Source organism: Monodon monoceros, unplaced genomic scaffold, assembly GCF_005190385.1.
Source record: "Monodon monoceros isolate NGI ecotype Baffin Bay Population unplaced genomic scaffold, NGI_Narwhal_1 Super_Scaffold_15, whole genome shotgun sequence".
Classification (NCBI taxonomy): Eukaryota; Metazoa; Chordata; class Mammalia; order Artiodactyla; family Monodontidae; genus Monodon; species Monodon monoceros.
The window spans coordinates 77219539-77233370 of record NW_021703771.1 but is presented as its reverse complement, the minus strand read 5'-3'; the positions used below and the strand labels follow the sequence as shown (position 1 = coordinate 77233370).

General features: G+C 41.5%; 1 protein-coding gene across 1 annotated transcript in view; it reads left to right on the top strand.

Annotated features, from left to right (window-relative positions):
- The window catches only part of NOX3 (NADPH oxidase 3), a 57989-nt gene that overhangs the window by 15954 nt on the left and 28203 nt on the right, over positions 1-13832 (top strand). The window contains exons 7-9 of the mRNA XM_029224019.1: positions 658-787; positions 5897-5989; positions 7901-8154. Coding sequence (XP_029079852.1) covers positions 658-787; positions 5897-5989; positions 7901-8154 — 477 coding nt within the window. The remainder of the gene's footprint in view (positions 1-657; positions 788-5896; positions 5990-7900; positions 8155-13832) is intronic.

Below are 13832 nucleotides of genomic sequence, written 5' to 3'. Positions count from 1 at the left end.
TATATATATATAGCAGTACCACAGGACTCTTGATCCAGTGCTCCATTCACGAAGGCCAGCTTCCTTTTTCACTCTCCAATTCAACAATATCGTCTTGAAGGCACATTTCACACTGATCTATTTTTACCCTGTCAAATACTAAGCCTGCTATTGGTCACTGGCGGGAAAAATACCATTATTCAGGGCACTTCTTTTGACTTCTTCACTTGATAACTTCTAGGTGCTTCAGAAACTTCAGAAACAAACCAGGAAGGGTAGAAGTTCAATAAATTTGCAAAATTTCCAAATAGTACAAAGGTAGCCAATTAGCCCAAATCAGCACTCAGGACAAGACATAACCTAATTGAAGTCAACAGTCTACAAAAGGATGTGTTCCCACAATTTCCCTTCATTATGAATTCTCTAATACAGACGCTTTCAATTTAACACAGGATACCACCGAGGGGCACTTCTTTTCTGGTATCTTCAGAGTTACTCGAAGCTTCTTAAATTCCTATTTTTAAAGATGCTCAGGGAAATACACCCCAGCCCAGATTTCAAGACAGTGGAAATGTTATTGCAGAGTCCGTCGTAGACTATGTATCTGTGGCATCCCAACACTGCACAAAATCAGTCTCAAATTTGGCGGTTTTGTTTTGTTTTGTTTTTAATGGCAAGTCGGATTGTTCGAGGGCAAACCGCTGAGAGTCTTCTGCTACACAACGTCACCTTCTGTAGAGAGCACCTCGCTGAGTGGCAGACAGCTGCCCGGTGCCCCGTGCCTCAATTTTCTGGCAAGGAACCTTCGGTAAGAATGAGCCCAGGAGCTTTTAAAAATAGCTGTCGCCACAGTTGAAATAGCTAGAGCTTTTATATGCTTGAAAAAAGAACAGCGCATGTCACCATGAGACAAAGCCAACTCTTTATTAAGTGTGCTAATGGGGAACTCAAGTTATGGATCATTTTACGAGAGGTTGCCTGCCAAAAGCACTTTGTTCATTTTGAAATGTGTCCTTCCACTTACATTTAAATATGGATGGCTGAGAGGGTGGGAATTCAGAGCCCCCCCCCCCCCCCCCGCCACAAGCACAGTCCTGTCTCCAGAGGAGTTAGAAAGCTGTTTGGCTCACCTCCCTCTGCACTCAGCTCCCTACCCCCTGACCAACTGCCCTCTCCACTCTGAGAATTAATAGCATCCCTTACCAAATGAACATTAGGCGACGACCAAATGAGAATCATGCCCTCTTTATAAGCTTGCCTTCTTTCTTTCCACAACTTTAGAGATGGAAAAAATTGAGTTTACACGCATTTACTTCCTGTTCTAATTAAGCTTTTACTACTGAAATAATGAGAATATTAGCCCCAAATAGACTTAACTAGAGTAGACGATAATGTCCACAGGATCTCAAAAGTAAGATTTCCAGGGTATGCTGTAAGCATGACACTTGGTGGCATAGATAAATAGAAATAGTCATTCTCTTTGGTATCCTCACAGGTCTTAGAACAATGCAAACCTTGGGGCAGCTGGGTAATGCATGAAGGAAAGTAAATGAAACCAGCAGATTAAAACGAGGAGGAAACAAGTACCAAAAAATATGTATCATTAAACAATGGGAAGATAGTTTTCAGTATATAAATGGTGAGGATTCGGGAAATTATGTCATCAGCATATGAAGAATATAATGATTGACTTTTTCGAAAATCCCTAACTCTATTAAATTAAGCGCTGGATTTTAAGAGTGGAAACAGCTAGGAAGAATGTTTAAAACCGAGAGAAGTACAATGGATGTGTCCATTAGACTGTGGTTCTTTTAATGGCCGGTATAGATTGTCTCTGTCTTAAACCCAAGCATCGGGAGCCACTACCCAGCCTGCATATTAATGAGGAACACGAATGCCTCACTAAAATGTTCAGCTACAGTGTCTCCATAAAAAAATCAATACTCTCCCACACCTCATGAATACAGACTAGAGCCTGCTCCCAGCAGCGTATGCTGACGTTAACTATCATGAAAAGGGGGGAGCGTACCCACCTCTCTGTTCACTCTCCCCTGCTATACTTCCTTGCACACCCAAACTCAGGTTGTCACTCTTTCCCATTATTTTTAATGGATCCTGATTCAAAGCATGTGTGGGCTCTGCAATTACCGCTTGGCTGAGCTGTACGATATTCTCTCTGATGTCTTAGAGACACTGAATCCAAAAGGCATCCCAAGGACAAGTGCCCTCGCTTCACTGCACCACACCTACCCCGTCTTTGCAGGAATCCATCTCTTCCTCTTTGCCTCTCTTAACTCGGTGCATTTGCATGGTGCTTTTCTCAATAGAATATTTATCAGTTCACCTTTAGGGGTGTACTACTCCCGTGGTAGAGCTAAGGATGCTTTGTACTTCGCTTCATATAAACTGAACTGATCAAAGGAAACAGTTATACTTTGCAATCCCCTTTTCCCCCACTTGTCTCACTCCCCCTCTCTACCCAAACTCACAGACACATGCAAGACTCCAGACTCTATAGAATTCCTCATGCAAAATCCATCCCAAAAGATGCCTTGGTCTTCCTTAGCCAAAGAAGCACCTTATTTCATTTAACTGCAACATTAACAAATAATAATAGTAATAAGACTGGCACTTTTTAAATTACTAGGGAATGATGTCAATGGTATAGGAAAAAGCTTTAACTGAGGTAGAGTCAATTTAGCAAACTTTTGCCGAGTGGTTATTATATTCTTGGCATCGCAGTAGACGCAGGATTCAGGGATGTGGTTTCCGCTCCTGGAAATCTTATTGTCTAGAAAAAGAGGCCATTCATAAACACATACATAAAATAAAATCAAAGCCAGCATGTTCTTATTTCTGGTAGGAATGAAAAACCAGGAGTGAAAGTGGAGGAAACAAGTTTCATTACTGCAGCTTTTAAATCAACATGGTTTTATTTCTATCATAAAATACTCACTGTACCATGACTTTCTGAGTATTTTTAGAGAAGAAAAAATAAAGCTAAAAATCCACAGGTCTTTTAACATTAAAGAAACTTAGATACTAAATAGACCTGACCCTTTATTTAATAGATGGAGAAATCGAGGTCCAAGGAGCTTTTATTTCTTACCTATGGTCACAAAGGGCATTCCTAGCAAAATCACATCAAGGAGCCAGAGCTCCTAACTCTGTGGCCATGAGCTTTCACCTCTCTACTCTTCGACATTCATTCTGAATCTCTGGCCTCCTTCCACTCCTCATTTTGTCAGCTCTCTGCTGCTATCTACAGCTCTATGACCCCGACATTGTGTTTATCTCTGTGAGTAGAACTAAAACATATAAGAGCTTGGAGGGAACCCAAATAATAATTTCCTTCAATTCTCCCATTTTATAAAGCAGAAAATTTGAACATAAAAAAACCCAAGATTTTCCTAAAGGCATAGGGTGAGGGATGGTTACCCCAAGACCAGAAGCCAGGTCTTCTGGGACCCAGTCCAAGTTCTACCTTGCCCCTCCCACTCTGGGCCGTGTCTCCTTCTTGTTTTTACTTGCTCTTCCCTATCCTGGTCATCACTGCCGGGATATTTATCTTTGAATATTCATCTCTGGCCATCCTCTCCCTCCATTCCTACCTTCCAGGGGCCCCAGGAGTATCACAGTATAACTAAACTGGGCTTTCTCCTCCTGGAGCAATTTATATACTAGATAGAGATAGAGCCAAGGATTAATAGCTTACATTCTCCTCCCTGACTAACCGTACAAAGAAAAATAATCCGTTCCATTTTGTCAACATGGAAAAAGCAGAGAGCATGACTGACTTGACACCAACAAAATGAAGTGTACGATGTCGCAAACTTTCTAAAATGCGTGTGGAAGATTACTTGTAAAATTACATAGAAACTATGGGAGTGATTTTGCAAATCTCTCTCTAAGCTCATATAGAAAGAATTGCATCCTTGTTATCATTTCTGTAAATATCCAAGCCAACTCTCAAAATATTTTTTGGTTCATTCGAGCATAAGAGACCTAAGGATTCACTGCTTTGGTCCAACCGCATCCTTCATGTCTACCCCTTCCTGCCTCATCCCTTACTCTGATCATCATCCTTACCTCACCCACAGCATAGGTGGACAGAAGGTTTTATTCTCTCTGCTATTCTGCACACATTGCTGAACCCCACTGAGGCAGAAAAGAATAAGTGGGTCAAATTGCTTTGTGTTGCCTACATAAATCGAGCCTTTGTCAGGCAAACAAGAGGCTCCCAGGGAAAAAGCACAGAAGGTTGATGTAAGTGAGAAAAAGTGCAGTGCAAACAGACCTAGAAATAAACAAAAGAGATTTAGAAGAAACAGGAAAGATAACAAAAGCAAAAATGAGGCTGAAGGGCTTGTGACCTGTCAGTAGAAAAGACAGAGAAGGATAATAGGGGAGTAATGAACAAGGAAGGTGATGAGTCAGTCGGTGAGGTTTTTAGTGAATATCTGAGTTCAAGAGAAGGGGACACCCTTTCTGTTCCTGAGATAGGATTCTAAGAGTAAGGTCGGTGGATTTAGAATTCCAAGGAGGGAATTCGGGGAAGTTAGGAGAAGGCTTGGGTTCTAGTCCTGGCTCTCTTGGGACCGCCTTCTGTGTCCCTAGGCAACTCATACTCATTCCCAGAACGTTATGTTATTTCTTCTTTAAAAGAAGAACTAGACTAGATATCCAAGAACCCTTATCCTCCTAAAATTCAATGAATTAATGAGTCTCTAATAGTTTGTAAAATACGTACCCTTTCTAATGTCAGCATTGGACAAAAAGAAGCATGATGACATGGGAAGAGCACAGGCTGGGTGGTCAAGACCAGTTCACGTCTTCACTGTGCACCTTGTTTATCACCTTTGTGACCCGGGACAATTTGTTTCATCTTGCTGAGCCTTAGTTTCCTTTTCTGCAAAATAAAGAGAATATCATATGCCTCAGAAGGTTGTTTGATGTCAAATCTTCAAAATTTTTAAGTTGCCATTCCTTGCCTTTTAGGGGAAGCACACACCTAATGCTGTAACCCAACCCATGGTACAAGAGTGGCCTGCTGGTAAACTGACCCTCAGTAAGGCAGATTATACTCATAAAAGGTTAACACAGAATGGGGAAGTTCCCTGTCAAAATTCTCCAGACAAGTGTTGAGGCTTTTGCTCTGATTCTGTAAACCTAGATTTAAAGTGTTGAACACTGGGGACTTCCCTGGCATTCAAGTGGTTAAGACTTCGCTTTCCAATGCAGGGGGTGTGGGTTCGATCCTTGGTCGGGGGTCTGTGATCCCACATGCCTCGTGGCCAAAAAAACCAAAACATAAAACAGAAGCAATATTGTAACAAATTCAATAAAGAAAGACTTTTAAAAAAATAAAGTGCTGAGAAACTAAGTTTGTTTTATTCCATATAACATTGGCTGCACGCATGTGTGGGAGTGGGAGTGGGAGGGTGGGTGTGTGAGTTGCTCTAGGCAGATCCCCCAAGTTGTGATGCATTGTTGGCCCCCAAAATTACTATTCGAAACATTTTTTATTGAATTTTCATGTCCTGTTAACTCAGTAATGTAGTTTGTAAGCCTTTGACTTTGGCTGAGTTTGGGAGCATTTATGACCCTATCATATATAACATAAACATCAATCTGCTTTCTATTTCTTTGCAAATGCAGTTATTTCTAATTACATAAAAGCATCATTGATCAAGTAAGCCTAAAAACCAATACAGAAGAGTTTAGTCTCTTAAATAAGCTTGTAGACTTCAAGGAATAATTGAATGTTATAGCATTTAATACAAGGAGATATCTTTGTTGTTGATAACTGGCCCAAACTTAAAGGAAAATGTCTAAACTCCGTCGTGTTACATATTGATTGGTTCAAATTGGAAATATTTGGATTCTATTTTCATTTCCTTTTCCTCTCTCTCTGCAGGCTTGGAAATGGGTTTTAGGCCCTGTGGTCTTGTATGCGTGTGAAAGAATACTTCGGTTCTGGCGATTTCAACAAGAAGTAGTCATTACCAAGGTATGCATGCAGGTTTAAGTCTGAAGAAAAACCTGAGTGTAGATGAAAATTTTTTATTAGCCCAAGTTTTTAATTTGCCATTTTTATTGCAGAACCATCTGTAATTTAGAGGCTCATCTTCTGTTCTAATAATTTCTTGTATCCTGTGCATCTTTTAGTGAGACTAATTTTACTGAAGACAGGGAGCAGGGCTCTGACTGGTACACAGAATTCTGATAAAGGTTATGGTACAGCCCTGGAATCATCTGTATTTCTCTTTATTTCGGTGTCTCTCTAGGGGGAAAACGCAGGAGGGCTGAGTATGCTTTACATGGATCATAGGGACTTAGAGTATAATCACTTCCTCCACAGCATAAAAATACGAATGTTGCAAACACGCAAATAATGTTCACATATTTTCAAATACACACACTCTTACTTGGAACCACTCAACAGAAGATGTGGAAACAGTCACCCTCAGGTTCAAAGGGAGAAAGGGCACTGGGGGCGTTCAAAATGGAGAGGAAGGGCCCTGCCCTAAGGAATGAAGGCATGGTGGTAATATTTTCCAATCTTGCCCTCCCTCCTCACCGCTCTCCAGTTTTTACCTCGTGCTGGAGGAAGACCTCAGCAGATAGATCAAGAATACATGCCTAGGAGGACTTCCCTGACGGTCCAGTGGTTAAGACTCCATGCTTCCACTGCAGGGGTTCAATCCCTGGTTGGGGACCAGGATCAGGCATGCTGCACAGTGCAGCCAAAAATTTTTTTAAAAAAGAATAAATGCCAAGGAGACTGAAAGCCTACCCCAAACTCTCCCCCTAGTTGTTTCAATCTCTTAAAAGAAATTCTCTGCTAACCAAACCCATGCAGCTTTGCTAATACAATATTAACAGAATACTCTGTCTCTTTAACTGTCTTCATGAAAGCAGATGCACAGAAATTGCTTCATATTTCTGTTTTAAACTGCTTCCCTGTTGCTGTTTTTAAGTTAAGCACCAAAGGATATGAAGCTGTAAGAGCCAGACAGTAAAACTTCTGGAAATCTACTCGAGCTGCTACTAGGGAGACCATTTAACAGCAGAATCAGAACGAGTATCAGTAGGGAGAGGAGAAACTAATGATTAAAATGCTGTGAAATTCTCTTCTGAATGGAAAAATACTGTCACAGTATCTAGACACTAGATTCTGCCCCCTTATACCTCCTGCCACAAAAGAAGACCTGGGGGCCTGGAAACAAGAGGGAAGTCTAAGAAGGGAAATTAGTTCATTGTCTCTGATAAGTAGCAAGTTATAGAGCTCTTTAAAAAGCAATAGCGTTTGCATCACGCTTTCTTACATCTAAAACTCAGAGCCTAGGTAGGAGATTGGACGAGACTTGACTAAAACTAAACCAAATGAATAAAACATTTCAGAGTATGAAGGCTGTTTTTTACTCAGAATGGAGAAATACCAGGGTTAGTTCACAAAGAAGCAGGAAAAGATGCACATCATTGAACATAGTAACAAACTGGACCTATATTTTAAAACACGAAGTTGATTCTGTGGCTATTTTGATAACTTTAAGCATGATTAAGTGCTATGGATGATATGCTAGTTTAGAATTCTCTTGGGCCTGAAATTAACTGTGCTATCGAAATAGTGGCCACTTGGGACAAACAGTCACGTGCTGGACACCACTTTGCCCCTGGATGCAGCTACCCAAATTTCCTACCTAGCACGCTGAAGGAGGTCAATGTCATTCTTGCTGGAGTTGCCATCACTTTCATGTCCGGGTTGGAACGATTCTTGAAAACTCATAATGAACGGTCTATGTCAATCATACCTCAGAAAAGTTGATATAAAAATTTTAAAACCTTTGATGGAATGAAGGCCATTGTCTTAGTATTTAACCTGAGTGAAAGAACCAGCACCTCTCTTGCTGTGATTTAGGTGGTAAGCCATCCATCTGGAGTGCTAGAACTTCACATGAAAAAGCGTGACTTTAAAATGGCACCAGGGCAGTACGTCTTGATCCAGTGCCCATCCATATCCTCGCTAGAGTGGCACCCCTTCACCCTCACCTCCGCTCCCCAGGAGGACTTCTTCAGTGTGCACATCCGGGCAGCAGGAGACTGGACAGAAGCTTTATGCAAGGCCTTTGGGGCAGACGGACAGGCCCTGAAGGAGCCCTGGAGCCTGCCAAGGTGGGAGCCCATTTCTTTTTTATGTGTAAGTTAGAATATTATAAAAAATAAGGTCCTTTAGTGCATCAACATGCTAACAACTTCTGCAATATCTTATTCTGTATGGTAAATTTGAATCCATTTATAAAATTTGAGACTCTCTATTAAAAAAATATAACTCAGCAGACTTCCATTAGGAGCAAGTACATTTCTTTAAAAAACAAATGTTCAAGACAGGTGATGATCCAGGGAGAGGAAACATTTTGCTTTCCCAGGTCCAAAACATCACTTGGCAAATTATAAGCAGCTTATGCTGAGTAAGGCAGCCTGGTGAACTTTTTGCTGTCACGGTCCGAGGTTTTTCAATTATATTTGTAAAGTTTGGTCTTCGTAAAAAGGATGCTTTACAGTCCAAATTAACCTGGCAGCCTCCATACACTGGAGAAAGAGCTAAACGATTAGACTAAAGCTCAGAAAATGACAAAATAATCTGAGAATCAAGAAAGTTAGTGGTGGTGTGCATTGTCAGTCCCACGTGTGTGATTGCAAAAAGTATTAATTAACCTCCACTGTGTGCCAGAAATACAAAGATGGCAAAACATTGCCTCCATTCTCTAGGACTTCTGAAATCAACACTGGTGTGCAAACAAATGATTTAATTTTGCTACACGGACGATGGGTAGACCTGAGAAAGTGGAATAACACTGATACCATATGTAGTTTCCTGGAGTTGTCGTAACAAAGTACCATGAACCAAGGGCCTTAAAACAACAGAAGTGTTATCTCTCACAGTTCTGGAGACTGCAGGTCTGAAATCTCGGTGTCAGCAGGGCCGTGCTCCCTCTGAAAGCTGTAGGAAGGATTCTTCCTTAGCTCCTCCCAGCTCCTGGTGGTTTGCCAGCCACCCTCGGCGTTCCGAGGCTCCGGCTGTGGAAGTCCAGTCTCTGCATCTGTCATTACGTGTTGTCCTCCCCTCTTGTGTCTGTGTCTCTGTGTTTCTGTGGTCCCTTCTTGCAAAGACACCAGTCACACTGGATTAAGGGCCCATCTTCCTGGATGACCTCACCTTAACTTGATTACATCTGCAACAATCCTATTTCCAAATAAGGTCACATCGGAAGATAGGATTTCAGCATATCAACTGGACTAAACAATTGAATCCAAAACAACATCCTCTTCAGAAAAGCCTGGGCATGCGACAGAAGTCCCAGTGTCCTTGGCTCCTTTTAGTAAACAATGGCTTAGAATTGATTCCCACTCTTGCTGCAGGATTATACAATAAGCACTCAAAGCCCATGTTTCGGGGCCCAGAAAAACAGGGACACACACAAAAATGTTGAGAAAAACTTTGTGAAGGAATTTGATATTTCAAAAGAAGCATCAAGACATCCCCTCTTCTGCCATCCTTGGAGGGTATCAGGAACTGCCAAGCAGGTGACCACAGCTACAAGACTTCAGGTGGTGAACCCAGTAAGGACACACTTAGAATGGAACTTCCTAAGGGCAAGAGGTTGTCCTCCTCTATACGTCCCACGCCTAGAACAGTGTCTGACACGTAGTGGATACAGAGTAAATATTTGATGAGGAATGAATACCTGGACCCAAGATGGACGCTTCAACTCATTTAATTTAACAAATATTTACCGGTGGTAAACTAGGCACCAGAATAAATTTAAGGCACAGAATCTACTCAGCTTATTGTCCCTCCTCTGTCTTCCCATGGGACACTGAACTGTGACTATGTAGCACTGGGCTTGCTTGTGTTGAGTGGGTGGGAAGAGCCACAGTCTTCATTTCAAACACTGGTACTAAAGAGCAGTGTGATGATAAACCAAGTACAAACATCATCTATTGAGACTAGAGCCCCAAGTCACAAGACAACATCTGACTATTCCATTAAGACCTTATCCTTTTTATCGTGGAAAGGAAGCCATGTAACAGAATTCTGAGGTTCAGAGTGTAGTGTGAATGCTTAAAATCAGGAATGAAAGTAAACACACGTACACACACACACATGCATGCACACACACAGGTCCCAGCCCTCCCTTGGCACTGCCAAGGTGGATGCCTTCATCCTATTTGCTAGCCTGGTTTCTGCTCTGAGTGTATACAGTTGTCCGGCCTATCGACCAACCTTCCTCTTCACAAACCAGCTCTCATTTCAGCCAGTCCCCCAACAAGAGCTCGGGAAGTGTTTCTCCGTAGTCGGTATGCTTTCTTTCTTTTTGTTTTGTTGAAGTAGAGTTGATTTACAATGTTGTGTTAGTTTCAGGTGTACAGCAAAGTGATTCCATTTTACATATATACATATATCTATTTCTTTTAGATTCTTTCCCCTTAGAGATTATTACAAAATACTGTGTATAGTTCGCTGTGCTACACAGTAGGTCCTTGTTGGTTATCTATTTTATATACAGTAGTGTGTACATGTCAATCCCAACCTCCTAATTTATCCCTCCCCCACTTTCCCCTTTGGTAACCATATGTATGTTTTCTATGCCTGTGGGTCTATTTGTGTTTTGTGTATAAGTTCATTTGTATCGTTTTCTTAGGGTTCCACATAATATCGTATGATACTTAGCATGCTTTTATCTCCAGAGTGCATCTTCAGCGCAAGGCCTGACATGATCTGGCCCCCAGACCTCCCTGGGCACCCCTGCTGCACCACCTGCTCCCTCGCTCACTCAGCCACTCTTCCAGCCTCTTGCTTCCCTCCCACACCAAGCACACTCGCCTCAGGGCCTTTGCCGCTGCAGCTCCCTCTCCCTGGCACACTCTTCCCCCGGTCTCTGCTTGGCCGCCCCCTCACTGCCCCCAGGTCTCCGCTCTAATGTCTCCTAATGAGGCCTTCCCTTCCCGTTTCCTGTGATCCAGCAACCCCGACAGACACTCCACACTCGTCGTGGTCACTGTGCCCCGCGCCTTACTTTCTTCCTCTCCACCTGACACACTAAATGCCTGGTTGTTTATTTGTTTACCATTTATCTCCCCACACGAGAATGGGGACTTTATCTCTTTGATTCACTTTGTTGTCCCCAGTGACCAGAACGGGCCCTAACTCTCAGCTGGCACTCAATAAATATTTACCAGGTGAATAAAAATGAGTCGTTGTACACAGTGCAGCTTCCCTTCATTTGTTAACTTCGTTTGACCTCTGCCTCTATATATGTGTAGGCATAAGAAACCCCCCAAAACCTAGAATTTGTTTAAATCTTCAACACATGACAAATCAGAATTTTATTGAACTTCCTTCGATGACTTTACCTCTCAACATTGTTTTAATTTTGGATTAAATGGAACGGTTTAGGGAGAGTACCATAATTTTTCACTGCTTTGCACCCAGAAAGGATTTAATCCAGTCCCAGGAACCTGTGAGACAAGCAGTGACTGAGGACCCCAAGAGGAGATGCAAAGCTTAGTGAAGAGCAGGGAAGCTCTTCCTCTGAACTCAGGAAAAAGGACAATGAAGCTCTTTTAAAAGACTTCGCATTAACAGATACACACTACTGTATATAAAAGAGACAAACAACAAGGACCCACTGTATAGCACAGGGAACTGTATTCAATACCTTACAATAACCTATAATGGAAAAGAATCTGAAAAAGAATAGATATATATGTATGTATCACTGAATCACTTTGCTGTACACCTGAAACAATGTAAATCAACTATACTTCAATAAAAATAAATAAATAAAATAAAAGACCTCACCTTCTGAAGTAAAATGGAGGAATTTCTGAGAGTCTGTGTTAGAGTTTTTAGCGATTTAATCTACTGCCCAGAGCCAAGGGTTCCAGCGTCCGACAGCCTGGCTTCAAAGCCCAATTTTGCATGGGATCTTGGAGGATGTATGTAACACCTGCCTCAGTTTCCTCATCTGTAAAATGAAGATGACAGTAATAGTACATAGGTTCTGTTTAGGATTAAATATGACAGTCCATATGAAGCCCTTAGCATAATGCATAGTAAAAAAAAAAAAAGTTAGCTACTATTGTCATTGGCAAAATAAGAAAGGTCATCTACCACAGAGTCGCCACTGAAAGTGCTGATGACACAGGAGGGACAACGTGGATGAATAAAGTTCATGGGTTCAGAGAGACAAGACGGGAGGTTGATGAGGTGGTGGGTGGTGCTGCTGACAGGAGCAGCAAGGGCCAGGTGATGTGGCTGCTGGAAAGGGGACTCACTTCTAAGCTGCTTTATTAGAAGCTGTATCCACATCAGACAGGAAGTAACTGAGTGAACTTGACAAATGAGAATTTGTGCAAAGGAAGCCAATTCAACATTGTGAGAGATGGAGATATTTTGGTCCAAAAAAGAACAATTGGGGTGTCATGATAGCTAGATCAACTAGTTTAAGGGTTGAGAGGCAGGAAAGGGAAAACACCTGGTTTGTTTCTCAGGAAGGCAAAAGGCATGAGTTGTCAGAAGACAGATCCCAGTGAGACGTGAGGAAAACCTGTCTAATACTTAGCCCTCCCTGCCCCTCTATGGAACAAGGGGCCTTACAATTTCACGTGGGAAAGTGATTAGTGATCAGGGATGTGAAAGGAGGGAATCTCTGTATGAACCAGGAGGTAGGACTCAATATTTCCTCCTGCTGCTTCCAGCTTAGGTTCTCAATTTTAATTATGTAGAAATTTGTTTATTATGCACTTCTATGAATTATATGACACAATTCTTCTTTGGGTTTAATTGTTATCGTTTAAAATCAGTGTCAAATAAATCCCAAATACAACTAATTATAAAAACAATTAACAATAAGACACTTTAATCGTGGACCATTTCATATTTATTCTCTTTCTCTCAATTCCCCTTATCTAATTATTTATAAAAGAATCTACCGTGGGCTGAGATACTAACCCTTTCTGATTAATGACCTTTTATTTTTATTCTTCTATTTCCATATATCAATATGTAATAAAGCCTTATTAATTAAGATAACTTGAGGAGAGTTAATTTGAATTGTTAGGAGGTCTGGCATATGGAATATTTTAAAATAAACCCAATTGAACTTTCATGAGCACATAGTAAGCCCAAAAGGGGCAACCTCGGGTGCCTTCAACAGACACTCCTTAGGGAATGGTTATGAATAACTTAGAAGCTTCTTAATTAGCATATCTTTGTTCATATGTAAATGTGTGCTTTTGGAATAGTTGAGGTTATTTAATACATTCCATTGACTGAAATATTTTAAACATCCCCTTTACAATTTATTCAATAAATTGTTATTGAACAGCTCCATGTAAGGTGCTGGGATGCAGTGGTGGGCAAAGGCAGACATGGTCCCTCCCTCTGCAGACCTGAGAGTCTAGTGACCAAACAGACACAAATTAAGTCATGCACACACACACACACACCACCCAAAACAACTATAAAATTACAACTGTGATAAGGACTACAGAGGAGAGATGCGTGGTGTTATAAATTATCTAAGAGGGGATTTAACCTAGTCTAAGAAATCCATGAAGACTTCCCCAGAGAAATGATAATTGGGATGAGACCTAATGGAAGGGTAACTATGAACCAAATAAGAGGATAGGAGAGAACTTGGGGCAGAGCATTCCAAGTGACTAGTTGGATTATCATGTGCAAAGGCCCCTTAGCCAAAGAGGGTCCTGTGTACGTTAAGAAACAAAAGAAAAGCCAGTGTGGAGAACTGGCCACGAGAGATGGAGCAGAATCCGGGGTCAGTCCA